Below are 16,437 nucleotides of genomic sequence, written 5' to 3'. Positions count from 1 at the left end.
GATTTTAATACCTACTCCGAATTTTTCTTTTGTTTCCTTTACTGCTTGCTCAATATACAGATTGAATAACATCGGGGAGAGGCTACAACCCTGTCTTACTCCCTTCCCAACCACTGCTTCCCTTTCATGTCCCTCGACTCTTATAACTGCCATCTGCTTTCTGTACAAATTGTAAATAGCCATTCGCTCCCTGTATTTTACCCCTGCCACCTTTAGAATTTGAAAGAGAGTATTCCAGTCAACATTGTCAAAAGCTTTCTCTAAGTCCACAAATGCTAGAAACGTAGGTTTGCCTTTCCTTAATCTTTCTTCTAAGATAAGTCGTAAGGTCAGTATTGCCTCACGTGTTCCAGTATTTCTACGTAATCCAAACTGATCTTCCCCGAGGTCGGCTTCTACTAGTTTTTCCATTCGTCTGTAAGAATTCGTGTTAGTATTTTGCAGCTGTGGCTTATTAAACTGATTGTTCGGTAATTCTCACATCTGTCAACACCTGTTTTCTTTGGGATTGGAATTATTATATTCATTATATTCTTCTTGAAGTCTGAGGGTATTTCGCCTGTTTCATACATCTTGCTCACCAGATGGTAGAGTTTTGTCAGGACTGGGTCTCTCAAGGTCGTCAGTAGTTCCAATGGAATGTTGTCTACTCCGGGGGCCTTGTTTCGACTCAGGTCTTTCAGTGCTCTGTCAAACTTTTCACGCAGTATCGTATCTCCCATTTCATCTTCATCTACATCCTCTTCCATTTCCATAATATTGTCCTCAAGTACATCGCCCTTGTATAGACCCTCTATATACTCCTTCCACCTTTCTGCTTTCCCTTCTTTGCTTAGAACTGGGTTTCCATCTGAACTCTTGATGTTAATACAAGTGGTTCTCTTATCTCCAAAGGTCTCTTTAATTTTCCTGTAGGCAGTATCTATCTTAACCCTAGTGAGACAAGCCTCTACATCCTTACATTTGCCCTCTAGCCATCCCTGCTTAGCCATTTTGCACTTCCTGTCGATCTCGTTTTTGAGACATTTCTATTCCTTTTTGCCTGCTTCATTTACTGCATTTTTATATTTTCTCCTTTCGTCAATTAAATTCAATATTTCTTCTGTTACCCAAGGATTTCGAATAGCCCTCGTCTTTTTACCTACTTGATCCTCTGCTGCCTTCACTACTTCATCCCTCAAAGCTACCCATTCTTCTTCTACTGTATTTCTTTCCCCCATTCCTGTCAATTGTTCCCTTATGCTCTTCCTGAAACTCTCTACAACCTCTGGGTTTTTTTTTTTTTTTCAGTTTATCCAGGTCCCATCTCCTTAAATTCCCACCTTTTTGCAGGTTCTTCAGTTTTAATCTACAGGTCATAACCAATAGATTGTGGTCAGAATCCACATCTGCCCCTGGAAATGTCTTACAATTTAAAACCTGGTTCCTAAATCTCTGTCTTACCATTATATAATCTATCTGATACCTTTTAGTATCTCCAGGGTTCTTCCATGTATACAACCTTCTATCATGATTCTTAAACCAAGTGTTAGCTATGATTAAGTTGTGCTCTGTGCAAAATTCTACCAGGCGACTTCCTCTTTCATTTCTTAGCCCCAATCCATATTCACCTACTACGTTTCCTTCTCTCCCTTTTCCTACACTCGAATTCCAGTCACCCATGACTATTAAATTTTCGTCTCCCTTCACTATCTGAATAATTTCTTTTATTTCGTCATACATTTCTTCAATTTCTTCGTCATCTGCAGAGCTAGTTGGCATATAAACTTGTACTACTGTAGTAGGTGTGGGCTTCGTATCTATCTTGGCCGCAATACTGCGTTCACTAAGCTGTTTGTAGTAGCTTACCCGCATTCCTATTTTCCTATTCATTATTAAACCTACTCCTGCATGACCCCTATTTGACTTTGTGTTTATAACCCTGTAGTCACCTGACCAGAAGTCTTGTTCCTCGTGCCACCGAACTTCACTAATTCCCACTATATCTAACTTTAACCTATCCATTTCCCTTTTCAAATTTTCTAACCTACCTGCCCGATTAAGGGACCTGACATTCCACGCTCCGATCCGTAGAACGCCAGTTTTCTTTCTCCTGATAACGACATCCTCTTGAGTAGTCCCCGCCCGGAGATCCGAATGGGGGACTATTTTACCTCCGGAATATTTTACCCAAGAGGACGCCATCATCATTTAATCATACAGTAAAGCTGCATGCCCTCGGGAAAAATTACGGCCGTAGTTTCCCCTTGCTTTCAGCCGTTCGCAGTACCAGCACAGCAAGGCCGTTTTGGTTAATGTTACAAGGCCAGATCAGTCAATCATCCAGACTGTTGCCCTTGCAACTACTGAAAAGGCTGCTGCCCCTCTTCAGGAACCACACGTTTGTCTGGCCTCTCAACAGATACCCCTCCGTTGTGGTTGTACCTACGGTACGGCTATCTGTATCGCTGAGGCACGCAAGCCTCCCCACCAACGGCAACGTCCATGGTTCATGGGGGGGACATATTAACAGATGGAAGCAATTATGTACAAATTTGTCATAGGAGACTTGGTGAATGCTGAAGCGGATAGAACTGTTCACATTCAGCAATCTTTTCAAACAGTTTTGTATGGAACTGTTGGAGTTCCTATGTCATATTACTTTCAGATAATACTGAAAACAATGATTACAGGGTTCTGTTTTTGTGTTCCTTATGGATTATGGGTTTTTTTCTCATCGTCCCGCCTTCATTTGCTGCCAAGTGTCTACACTGCAAACGTGTAACATCAGTAAACATACACCTACTTCACTGTGGTATCCACTACGGACTTGGAATTTACAAAACCGTAGCTTCACAAGAAGTTCTGCTACTCGACAATCCTTACGTTATACAGGCTTTGGTCCTTTACATTGATTTTGTTATAGTTGTTGCGGTTTTATTTCATATCGTACTTTTATTATCTCTTTTTAAAGGTATTATCGTCGCCTATGAGTGTTCTAACAAATTGTCCGTAGAAACGTTTACTGCAAGTTCTCCCATTTAGCCATTTTCGAGTGGAATATGTGGCTAAACGTCCGCAACTACAACATGAGTAGCTTGTGTTTACAGTTAAAGGCACCATGATGTCTTTCAGAATGTTATATGTGCCTGTGAATAGCAGCCACGAAAAAATTATAATTTTTATTGTGTTCGGCTTCGTATTGCGCACTTGTATGACAAACTTCAGAGGCTATCTACGTTAGATATACTGTTCCTGTTGATCTATCTGTTAGAACACACTCTTAATTATCTACTGCAATAATCCCTACTGTGCCGCTGAACACAGAAACAAGCATATTATACGGCCGCATTAAAATCTTGTTGGGTATGCTGCGGCACCATCTTATAAAATACTTAAAATATTTTAAATGCTCTTCAGCTTTTTTTTTGTGCCTTTCTCCTTATAGGGGCATGGGCAGCGCAGCGTTTTTATTAACGGGTTCGGCATGGTTACTTTGAGGGGTGGCCGGATGTCCTTTCTGTCGCCAAACCAATACGTAATATGTGCATCCCAATTGTCTGCGTCTAGTGTTATTCAAGTGAAAGTGAGTGAAAGTATTCGAAATGTTTGCAGATCTGCAACTGAGGCGGGACTTGGACACCAGCCCAGTGTTGACCTAGCAGGATGTGGGAAACCGCCTAAAAACCACAGCCAGGCTGCCCTGCACAACGACCTTAGTCGCTAATCGGCCAGACACATTCAATCCGGTCTGGAATCTGCACTTCAACACGAACGGCTACCCGGCTACATCTACATCTACGTGATTACTCTGCTATTCACAGTAAAGTGCCTGGCAGAGGCTTCAAAGTACCACCTTCCTGCTGTCTCGCTACCGTTCCACTCTCGACCGGCACGCGGGAAAAACGAGCACTTAAAAATTTCTGTGCGAGCCCTGATATCTCTTATTTTATCGTGATGATCATTTCTCCCTATGTAGCTGGGTGCCAACAGAATGTTTTCGCTATCGGAGGAGAAAACTGATGATTGAAATTTCATGAGAAGATCCCGTCGCAACGAAAAACGCCTCTGTTCTAATGATTGCCACTCCAATTCACGTATCATGTCTGTGACACTATCTTCCCTATTTCGCGATAGTACAAAACGAGCAGCCCTTCTTTGCATTTTTTCGATGTCATCCGTCAGTCCCACCTAATGCGGATCGCACACAACACAGCAATACTCCAGCATATGGCGAAGAAGCGTAGTGTAAGCAGTCTCTTTGGTAGACCTGTTGCACCTTCTAAGTGTTCTGCCAATGAATCGCAGTCTTTGGTTTGATCTACCCACAACATTATCTGTGTGAACGTTCCAATTTAGGTTATTTGTAACTGTAATCCCTAAGTATTTAGTTGAATTTACAGCCTTCAGATTTGTGTGACTTATCGCGTAATCGAAATTAAGTTGATTTCTTTTAGTACCCATGTCAATAACTTCACACTTTTCTTTTTTCAGTGAGAAGCCACCAACATGTCAGACATGTGGGACACAGCTGTCGATACGACATATTTTAACTGAGTGTGTTTTATATGCGGGTTTGAGGGAAGATTTCAGTTTCCCACCAGACCTACCCTCTCTTTTAACTAATAATGAGGCGAGTGTCGCTAGAGTTTTACGTTTTTGTGTGATGTCTGGCCTTCTTCCCAAAATATTGGGATTGAAGTCTTAATGTGCTGTCCAGTGGTTTGGTCACCCATTATTTGTAAGTGGTCACTCAGCCACCGTTAATTATTTTTACCTGTTTGTACTGCTATTTTATTTTTAGTTTTATCTCCCTGTTTTGAAGTGCTGTGTCCAATCTTGCAATCTGAACAATACCCATTCTCTCACAATTCGGCTCTGAATTGAACTTTTGGGAACGGGCGCTAATAACCTCGCTGTTGTGCGCCCTAAAACAGTAATAATCATCATCATCATTTTCTTTTTTCAGGGTCAATTGCTACTTTTTGCATCATACAGATATCTTACCTAAATCAATTCGCAATTAGTTTTGGTCATCTGATGGCTTTACAAGACGGTAAATGACTACATCTTCAAACAATCTAAGACGGCTACTAAGATTGTCTCCTATATCGTCAATATAGGTCAGTAACAATAGAGGGCCTATAACACTTCCTTGGGGAACGCCGGATATTACTTCTGTTTTACTCGATGACTTTCCGTCTATTACTACGAACTGTGACCTTTCTGACAGGTAATCACGAATCCAGTCGCACAACTGAGGCGATACTCCGTAGGCACGCAGTTGGGTTAAATTACTTTAAATACAATGTAAAAATACCAATATAACATGTTTCGGCCGTGTTGCTGCGGCATTCCCCAGGGCATAAACTAATTTATCTAGTGATTTAGTGCTTAATTTGTTTCTGTCGGTGTCATAAGGCCACAGACGTTAAATTGCTGGGGCACCGTTAGAAACTCAGTATAGTGGAGCACCTATTCCTTCTGCTAAATTATTGTGTGCTTGAGGTAAGCTCCTGCAACAAGGCAAAAAAGTCGTTTACTTGAGTATTTTTAGCATATAAGATGACGCGGCAGAATGCCGAGAAAAATCTTAATGAGAGTTGTCACCGGTCACGTAAGCTTAGGTATTTATATCGCGGATATTACTAACATAATGTGAGGGGAGATGAAAATACGAAAAGATAGACTTCATTATTAAAGTCATCTACTACCACAATTCGTTTTCTTAATCGGACGACGTAGGGTGTGATACTGTAAGTGCGTGGGAAGCCCTACAAAATCTCATCACCACGCGTTGTTTATGTAGGCTATAATGAACGTCGGCGGTAAGCTGTAGATGACAGACACATATCGTTCCTCCTTCACAACCACCCACGAACAAAAGTACAATGGATATTAGTCTGTGCACTCGACATCTGGCAGTTAGCCACGATTATGCCCGGCTTACACAGTTCCACGAACTGCGATGGCAAGCAAATCATTCTTTTAATTGGAGTCTAGTTAGGAGGTGCGCTGTCGTAGTTCGACGGCTCACCGCGAGGGGCGCCGGCGCAGTCTTCGTCGCGGGAACGATCGACAGATGGTGCTGGGATCGGCAGCGGCGCGGCGCCGGCTGCTCGCATCCCGGTTTGGCCGCAGCTGTGAGCTCCAGCGTTGAGGGTTGCTTCTTGGTGTGTGGCAGGGAATGCGGAGCACTCGACGGCCAGGAGCGGCGCCGTGCCTTGCGCGCCAGTAGCGGCCGGGCGCTGCACCATGCCGGGACACGCCCCACGAGACCTGGCGTCGCCGCTGCCTTTCGGTGAGTCCAGTCTGGTGTCGGTGCTCGTGCGCTGCGCTGCACGTGGTGGTGGTTTGCAGAAGGGGGCGCGGCCATCGATCAGAGATGTCACTGACAGCTGATGCGATCGCCAAGCTACTTTACGGGGGATTCCCCGATGTCTAAGTCGCTGCGCTCGATATTTGCTTCTTTACTCCGCTGACTTCCGTTGTGGCCACGCGAAATTTTAACTTCCTTCTCCTTTGCTCTTCTTCTATTCCTACAACATTCTTTCATCTTTTCATCGTGTCTATTTTATATTCCTTAAGACAACCTCACACCTGTCCTTTAACTTCTGCCTTTGAATCTAACTAAATTTAACACTTTCCTTCTGAAAATATCTCTGACTTCTGGTTTTATATTTCGTGTCCTCAGATTTTTTTCTGAGGCAGGGAGGTCCACTAAGCCCTTGTGAAGCCAAATGAGGAGCTGCTTGAATAAAGGAGCAGCTACGTCATCATGACTCTTCTGCTGGAAAAAACAACTGCAGGGATCGTCTACATGCTCATCAAATGTCCCTCGACCAAAGATCGCTCCTCGTACTGCCTTCTAGGCAGCATTCGGCCACTCTGAGCAGGCCTGAGCTCTATCCGCGAGGGGTTTACGTTTATTTCTAACTCTTTTTAACTAGTCGGTTCCAGCTTTTTAATGCCTTTTCCCAGCGATACTACGTGATTTATCAGCCTGTTGTCATTGATCCTGTATAATTTGTCAAAAAATTTTCCTTTTTTTTTCTGCAGTTTGGCACATTTCATAACAGCTTCTTAATTCCAAGCGTTCTGTGATTATTGGACCTAATAACTTCGTCACTATTCTTCTCTCTAATATTTGTAATTTACTTATAATTCAGTGCTAGGCATTCACTTGCAAAGAGGCGCTACAGTCTGGAACCGAGCGACCGCTACGGTCGCAGGTTCGAATCCTGCCTCGGGTATGGATGTGTGTGATGTCCTTAGGTTAGTTAGGTTTAATTAGTTCTAAGTTCTAGGCGACTGATGACCTCAGAAGGTAAGTCGCATAGTGATCAGAGCCATTTGAACCATGTGCAAAGAGGGTTTCTCATTTAGATACAGTGTTGACTCAATATATTTGCATTTTTGAGGTGCGCTCTTTCATGTAAATATTTTTTTTATTCCGTTTCCATTTCACTGTCTTTCTCACAACTTAAGTTTACAGTATTCGTTCAACCGGTTTACGCTTTGGAAATGATCTCTCATGCTACAGCGACAATCTTGTATCAACACCTTAACACGTTCCCTAGAACCTGCTACAGAGAACCTCGTTAATTACACAGTTGTTTTACGAACCACGAAAGATTTGATTACAAATTTGTGTCCTTTGTAGACAGTTGCTTGGTGCGGGATACTAGAGGGTGTGGCCTAGACAGGCCCACGTGGGTATGCTCGCAAGTGCGCGGTATTCAGTACTTGTGTGACATGTGGGAAGCAGGGAAGCGTGGTGCGGTGTCAGTCGACTGAAACGGATACAATAGGTGGCGTGCTTCACGAGGTACAGTTTTCGAGGAACTTTGCAGTAGCGGTGCAGATGTGCTGAGAGAGACAGAGGGCTGGCTGTTAAAGGGACTCGACCGGAAACCGCCGGTCCAGCTGGCTGTATTGATCTCTCGTCCACAGTGCAAGATAACACCAAACAGCTGATTGATATCCATCTAACGCCTCTTTGTGTCGTCCAAATCAGCCCGATGTCCGGAGGATTTTACTCTGTAGTGTGAGGTATTGTTCATAATCAGACTATTATGTACTCATATATGTCTATTTTTACGTTTAGGCCAACTAGGGCGTGAGTAAAATAACATAGTGCATTAAATTTTGTGTGTTCTGCACTTCCTCTCTCAATTTCTAGCTCCTCTTTATTCTTTCACTTAATTTTCTCTCACTTCCTTTTTTTGTAGCTAATTACCAAATATAGTTTTCTTACACATTTTGTTATAACACATCTGTTATGTCTTACTTTGCTCATTGGAGTCACCAATTGCTGGATACTTTCGAACATGACAGAAAATTCGTTTGACTATTCTGTTAGTGCTCTGAAAGCATAATTCCCAGTTTTGTGTACTATCGGTCGCCTTTTAACTTTCTCTATTCTTTAGTTTTTCCTATACGAACTTATTTTTTCGTGCTGTTCATGGTGCCAGCGTAATATTTTGACCTAAAACTTTCCTTCCTTTTTTATTCTATTGTTTGATCCGTTGAAAGCATATATTCTTGTTGTTTTTTTTACTACTATAGTGCAGTGTCAAATTTTTGCTTTGACTAATAACTGTTTACTTCAGATATCTTTTTTCTGGTGGTAAGCCATTTAAAGCTCCCAAGTTCTACTTTGGTAGGTTGTTCCTACAATCCATTGACTTTTGTGTACGTTTGTGAGCTCTCTAAAGCACGTTGATATTATGTTGAAATCGACAAGTGACTTTCATATGAACATGGTTCTCCTAAAATGTATTGGAGATTCACCTTACGTCACTTTTTGTATGGCTTACTTGTTCGGTGCTGTCATAAAATTACAGAAAATGTAGTAATGTTACCAGCAAAGCCGACGAAATTGAGATATGTGTACGCGTTTTTTTTTTTTTTCTGTTTCTAGCCTCATGATAACCCCGTTTGGCCTGCTATATGCATTATTTAATATTAATAACAATAGTAGTAGTAGTAGTAGTAGTAGTAGTAGTAATAATACAGTGAATGAAATTCTAACCCTACAGCGGAGTCTGCGCTGATATGAAACCTCCTGGCAGATTAAAAGTGTGTGCCGGACCGAGACAGTTGGTAGAGCACTTGCCTGCGAAAGGCAAAGGTCCTGAGTTCGACTCTCGGTCCGTCACAGAGGTTTAATAATACACTGTTTCGAGCCCCGCACAATAACAAAGAGATGAGTGACACGCTCGAGTGTCCCTTACGCTGCAAGTCGTTCCTAGAACATCTATCTGTCTGTGGCGTATCGCTTTTATCCGAATTGGCCGTGGGAAGAAGCCTGACAAAATCGTCTTTTGTGGCTTTCAGACGCGATCCACCTATCCAGCGCCCAACACAACAGTTATTTTAGTAAGCGACGAACATTTTCAATCTCTCTCTCTCTCTCTCTCTCTCTCTCTCTCTCTCTCTCTCTCTCTCTCTCTGACACACACACACGATTCACATTCCAAGAATATGACAGATTATTTACATAAGGTTGTAAAGGTAATAATTAAATCATGTGTTCAGCCGCTAAAAACTTACACAGTGTTGTTCAAAACTTACGGACGAAGGTAACTTTCGCATGGTGTGTCACTGCCGAGTAACACAAGTCGATGAAACTTGGATCATACATAGAAACAACTGGAACAGTATAATACAGAAGGTAACTGAAATATGCACGCAGTGAAACGAACGGAAAAGACAGTTTCAGTCAAAGACAATAATTTAAAAATTGTTCAAATTGCTCTGAGCACTATGGGAATTTTGACATCTGAGGTCATCAGTCGCCTAGAACTTAGAACTACTTAAACCTAACTAACCTAAGGATAGCACACACATCCATGCCGGGGGCAGGATTCGAACCTGTGACCGTAGTGGTCCTGCGGTTCCAGACTGTAGCGCCTAGAACCGCACGGCCACCCCGGCCGGCGACAATAATTTTACACTGGAGTCGGCGCAGTTTGATGATTGTCCCCTAGGTGTTACAAAATACTACCCGTGGTTCTTATTAGGGTGTGGGATCACCTCGGGTGGCAACGCATTACCTACATCGTGCTCCCACGCTGTCCACAAGGTTCGTAAGGGCTTCTTGTGGTCGGACGTTTCATTCTTCCATCAGTGCGGTTGACAACTGCTGGATGGCCCTCTCAGTACTTGTTCGCAGCACATGCCGGACGCACCCCGTGGCCCTTAAGTCAGGGGAACGGGCGGACCAGTTCATCCGCCGAACATTCTCTCCTCCCAAGGGCTGCTCCACCTGCCAAGTTGGATGCGGTCGCGCATTGCCATCGAGAAAAATGGAGTCAGGGCCGAATACACCCTTGAAAAGACGCACGCGGAGAAGGAGTACAATATCAGAATAACACGGACCGATGAAGGCACCGTGTCTAAAGATTTGGAGGTCTGTACGCCCACGCGAATTTATGTCTTCCCACACCAACACATCTGGACCACCAAAACGATCATTTTCGACAGTGCAGCCTCGTATGGCGAGAGGTGGGAACACGTAGTGGACCGAGGAACATTGTCCAATATGATAGTTTTGGTGGTCCAGGTGTTAGGGTATGGGGAGACATGGCTGTACTGACTTTCAGATCTTTGAACACGGCAAATTTACCAGTCACTCTGTACTCAGGGGTGCATTCGGATCGACTTAATTTTTATCGATGGCAGTGCCTGTGCAGGATCTCTTGGAACGAGACGATATTCGGCGAATGGATTGGCCTATTCGTTCCCTAGACTGAAATCCTATCGAGCACATGTGGACTGCGTTGAGTAGACGTGCTTCAGCACGTTGCCATGCACCATCGACCATCCAGCAGTAGGCCTAATGAACCCCAGTTGTCAACCGCACTGGTGGAGTGATGGAACCACCTGCCACAAGAAATCCTTACCAGTGTTGTGGCATGTTACAGAGCATGCATTGCTGTCCATGGTGATCACACACCCTATTAACAATCATATCCTGCCGTTTGTAGTGTCCAGTGGATCATCATGAATCACAGTAATTACTGTTTCTGATTAAAAGTGTCATTCCTGTTCGTCTCATTGCGTATTTCTTTCAGCTTTTTTCTGTACATACTGTAGCAGTTCTTTCTGTGTGTTACGTTACTTGGCAGTGACACCTCACGCGAAAGCTACGTTAGTCCTTAATTTTTGCGCGCTGGTGTATATGTGTTTGTATAGTGACAAATAATTTGTTGTAAGTAGTGTCTTTGTTCCCCTTGCAAGTTGTCCACGAAGCTCTTAAGTATTGCAGCAAATTGGCTGCCGCGTGGTGTAACAGTGGGCAGCCGAAACTAACGTGAGAAATGTAAATAAATTATACACAACTGCAACCAGTCACTTTTTCCATTAATAATGCTTTATTACGTTAACCGGTTTTCGAACCCTTTCAGGTTCATCTTCAGATGATTTCGGGAGAATCCGGGAAGCTACATCATTATTGGTAGTAGCATAATGCTGGGTGCTGGTTTGCGACAGTATAGGCGGCTTTTTTCGTATCTGTCTGCATCCATTTTGAAGTCCAGAACACTTTCACACAAACTATATTAGTTTGCACTTTAACAGTGACACTTTACAACTGTTGCTCATAAGCAATGCTGGATGCTGGTGAAGTGTCACTGTTAAAGTGTAAACTAATATAGTTTGTGTGAAAGTGTTCTGGACTTCAAAATGGATGCAGACAGATACGAAAAAAGCCGCCTATACTGTCGCAAACCAGCACCCAGCATTATGCTACTACCAATAATGATGTAGCTTCCCGGATTCTCCCGAAATCATCTGAAGATGAACCTGAAAGGGTTCGAAAACCGGTTAATGTAATAAAGCATTATTAATGGAAAAAGTGACTGGTTGCAGTTGTGTATAATTTATTTACATTAATATACAGTCACGGTTCTAAAATATCCGTAATGGATAAGCATAATAACGTGAGAAAGTCGTTGAGGTAGACTGGTGCCGCTAGCATCTACTAGTTATAGTATTACTAGCGGGGCAACGGCCTTGCCGCAGTGGATACACCGGTTCCCGTCATATCAGCCAAGTTAAGCGCTGTTGGGTGTGGCCGACACTTGGATGGGTGACCATCCGGGTCGCCATGCGCTGTTACCATTTTTCGAGGTGCACTCAGCCTCGTGATGCCAATTGAGGAGCTACTCGACCGAATAGTAGCGCCTCCGGTCACAGAAAACCATCGTAACGACCGGGAGAGCAATGTGCTGGCCACACGCCCCTCCTATCCGCATCCTCAGTGAGGATGACACGGCGGTCGGATGGTCCCGATTGGCCACTTGTGACCTGAAGACGGAGTGCTTTGTGCTTTTGTATTATTAGCAGCACAACAAGCACACAAGAATTAGGACTTAACAAACATAACGAACAGATGAAGGAGCATAAATGGATAGATGATGTCATAAGAATGAATGAAAATAGAGTGCCTAAAATAGTAACGAATTATCGAGCAGTAGGGAAAACCTTCAAATAATCGCTAAATCGGAAGAGTTTATGTCCCAGTTTTCGTATGCTTCCTTGGCAAAAGGAAGGCCTTCGACAAGTTTGGGAAAATTTGTGCGAAGGTATTAGCGAGTTTGTTGCACTACACACGTGGTAGCACTGATTAGAAATGTGTACAGTAATGACTTCGCAGTTGTGAAGACAATTCTTGGCACCTCTGATTTCTTCAGTGCATCAAAATGTGTCATACAGGGTTGTACCTTATCCCCCCAGATGTACAACATCTATGCGGCACACGTCATTAAAAAACCTGTCGACGCTTGGACTAAATGTGGCTATTCCGGAAGAACTATTAGCATTCTCAGATTTGCCAATGACACAGAGCTTTTAAGCCAGCAGCGAAGATGGAATTTGCTGAGCTACTGACAAAACTAAAGGACGTCAGTATACCACAACAATTGCACAACAGTCTCGGCAAGTCCACACTCTCAGTAATTTATTGAGGAGGACAGGTCCAGCACAGACATTGATTAAAGGTACTGGAACTCGTACGTTCTTTCATCAATCTTGGAGCAGTTGCTCAGGAAGATGAGATCAGAAGACGCTGCACCGAGTGGCTGCGAAGAAACACACCAAGATCTGGCAGAACAGAAAGATAACGAACAGTACGAAGGTCCAGCTTGTCGGAACACGTGTGTTTTTCTTCTTTTACGGTCTCAAAACGTGGACGCGCAAGGCCAGAACCAAGCAGAGCATTGATGTATTGGAGCTTTGGTGCTGGCACAGGATATCGAGCATAAAATGCACCGAAAGGAGAACTAATTTGTCCGCTATTAAACAACTTAATATTGTCACACGCCTTTCTTCTCGTGTCAATCAAAAAAATTATCCCATTCTTTGGGCTGTTATGAGAGGAGTGGAGAGAGTCTAGGAAAAAATAATCGTGGACCGAGGGCGAGTGCAGTAAGCAAGTGCATGGGGTAAGCAAGTGCATGGGTCAAATCAAGGTGATCTCCGGTCGTCCTCTTGAGCAAGCTCTAACAAGGAATACCTTGAGTGCGAGTTCGCAAATTCGATCTTTACTGAGGCTCATGTGGAAGTGTTGTGTTAACAGTTATGATAGGAAAAATATTGGCTACAAATGTCTCACCATGTGCATCAGGAGAGCGACAGAAAATGAAGTACAGAGAGTGTCATGGAGGTACAGAGATCAATATTGTGGTTGTCTGGTAGACAACATGCGGCGCGTCGAATATCGTAAACATCACTGGCCTTTTGCGATCTCGTACTCAAGGGGTTCCTTCTAAGAGGATCTGGTAACCGTTCGAGATGGCGACGCGTGTTTCGTGGTGTGACGACGCTCAGATTTAGTACGACGACATGTGATGAAGGGAAAAGATAGGTAGCTAGAGCAACAGGGAGGTGCAGAGGTCAAATACAGGGTGTCCAGAAAAGGACTATCTGATTTCAAAATTAAATATCTCGAAAACAAAGATCGATAGAGGAATGCAGTAAACGGTATGTTTATTGTGAAAGCTGTAAGAAGTTTGTACAGCAGTTTGAAATAATAGTTACAAAAGCTGCTAACAGATGGCGCTGTACGCTGTACAGCTCATATCAGCATACATAAGTGAAATAATCGTATGAAAACAACCTTTGCAAACAATCACATCACAATGTTTTCGAAAGGTTCACCATTGGCACTACAGAGGTGGCGCAAACGAAGAATGAAATTCGCCATCACATTTCGTAGTGTCTCAACCGAAATGGATTCACATGCCACAGAGATCGCCGATTCAAGCTCGTCCAGCGTGGCGGGTTGCTTCGGGTAGACCATGTCATCCCTGTGCCCCACAAAAAAAAAGTCACAGGGAGTCAAATCCGGCGAATATGGAGGCCAATCCATGCCTGCACCAGTAAATTTGGGATATTCCAAAGCAATGACTCGATTCCCGAAGTATTCCTCAAGAAAGCGAAACACTTGTTCGGTCCGATGTGGTCGGGCGCCATCTTGCATAAACCATTCAGTACCTGGTCGATCCTCTAACGCTTGCTGTGTGGCGGCAGATTGTTCCGAAATTGCAACGTAACGTGCCCCAGTGACCGTTTCTCGAATGAAAAAAGGGCCAATAATGCCTCTGCTGCATTCTGCAGCCCACACAGTAACTTTAGGAGAATACAGGCGTTTCGCTTCACACCAATATAACTTTTCGGAACCCCAAAATCGCCAGTTCTGCTTATTCACGTATCCATTTAGGTGGAAGTGTGCTTCATCTGTAAACCAGATGCAGCCAACATAAAATCCTTCGCCATCAATCATTGTGAGCATCTGATTAGCAAAGGCAATCCTTTGTTGCACAGCTCGTACGGGTATGGCCTGAAGCGTTTGAATTTTGAATGGAAACATGTGTAGGCTCTTTCTCAGTATTTTCCGCGTGCTGGAACGCTTCAAACCAGTCTCAGATGCAATTCTACGGACGGATGACATTGGATTTCGCCGAATAATTCCAGAAACTGTGGCGATATTTTCAGGCGTAACTGCGGTTTGCTTGCGGCCAACATGCCCCACTAGATCATCAGTTACGCTGCCTGTTCGTCGACATTTTGCGAAGAGCGTACGAATGGTTTTCGCATCGGGTCCTTTTGGAACATTAAATCGTGCCTGAAAACGTCGCCTTGTTGCCGTAGGACTCTCTTCTAACCTGTGGTACTCTAGCACCAGAAAATCGCGTTGTTCAATGGAGTACACGGTTTTAATCTCTTCCTTCGGTACGCTAACCTCCTTTCACGTTTCAGTAGTGGAACTGATCGCTCTGGGCTTCGGGTCACTATTTATACTAGGCATTACGTATGGCGATTACAGCGCCATCTGTTAGCAGCTTTTGTAACTATTATTTCAAACTGCTGCATAAACTTCTTACAGCTTTCACAATAAACATACCGTTTACTGCATTCCTCTATCGATCTTTGTTTACGAGATATTTAATTTTGAAATCAGGGAGTCCTTTTCTGGACACCCTGTACCAGCTCTAACAAGGGAACCTCCCCATCCCATGCCCCTCAGATTTAGTTATAACTTGGCACAGTGGATAGGCCTTGATAAACTGAACACAGATCAATTGAGAAAACAGGAAGAAGTTGTGTGGAACTGTGAAAAAATAAGCAAAAGATACAAACTGAGTAGTCCATGGGCCATATATGTCACATCAAGGGCACGTGAACCCAGGAGCGCCGTGGTCCCGTGGTAGCGTGAGCAGCTGCAGAGGGAGAGGTCCTTGGTTCAAGTCTTCCCTCGAGTGAAAATTTTACTTTCTTTATTTTTGCATAGTTATTATCTGTCCGTTCGTTGATTGACGTCTCTGTTCACTGTAATAAGTTTAGTGTTTGTGTTTTGCGACCGCATCGCAAAACCGTGCGATTAGTTGACGAAAGGACGTGCCTCTCCAATCGGAACCGAAAACATTTGATCGCAAGATCATAGGTGAACCGATTCCTCCACAGGAAAACACATCTGATATATTCTATACGACAGTGGTGACTGCATGTGCGTCACATGACAGGAATATGTTGTCGACCCACCTAACTTGTACACTTGGCGAATGGGTAAAATGATTCTTCTACCTTGCCCGATTTAGGTTTTCTTGTGGATGTGATAATCACTCCCAAAAAAGTGATGAAAACATAATAGTTTGTCACATAAACTGAAAATAAAAAATTAAACTTTTCACGCGATGGAAGATTTGAACCAAGGACCTTTCGTTCCTCAGCTGCTCACGTTACCACCAGACCACGACGCTCCTACGTTCCCAGTGCCCTTGATGTTGCATATCTTGCCATGAACCACTCAGTTTGTATATTTTGCTTATTTTTTCACAGTTCCACACAACTTCTTCCAGTTTTCTCAATTGATCTGTGTTCGGTTTTTCAAGGCCTATCCACAGTGCCAGCTTATAACTAAATCTGAAGGGGGGTGCGATGGGGAGGTTCCCT

General features: G+C 43.6%; 1 protein-coding gene across 2 annotated transcripts in view; it reads left to right on the top strand.

Annotated features, from left to right (window-relative positions):
• LOC126253646 (rho guanine nucleotide exchange factor 10) overlaps window positions 1-16,437 on the top strand; it is a 579,883-nt gene that overhangs the window by 118,612 nt on the left and 444,834 nt on the right. The window contains exon 2 of one of the 2 annotated variants that reach the window (XM_049955149.1): window positions 6,164-6,280. In XM_049955149.1, coding sequence (XP_049811106.1) covers window positions 6,235-6,280 — 46 coding nt within the window. In that variant the 5' untranslated portion in view covers window positions 6,164-6,234. Of the gene's footprint in view, window positions 1-6,163; window positions 6,281-16,437 lie in introns of those variants that run through there. The other variant, XM_049955151.1, reaches the window with a different exon arrangement.

The sequence above is a fragment of the Schistocerca nitens genome, chromosome 4, assembly GCF_023898315.1.
Source record: "Schistocerca nitens isolate TAMUIC-IGC-003100 chromosome 4, iqSchNite1.1, whole genome shotgun sequence".
Taxonomy (NCBI): Eukaryota; Metazoa; Arthropoda; class Insecta; order Orthoptera; family Acrididae; genus Schistocerca; species Schistocerca nitens.
The sequence above is the reverse complement of the archived record's forward strand: the minus strand, read 5'-3'. Positions and strand labels throughout refer to the sequence as shown.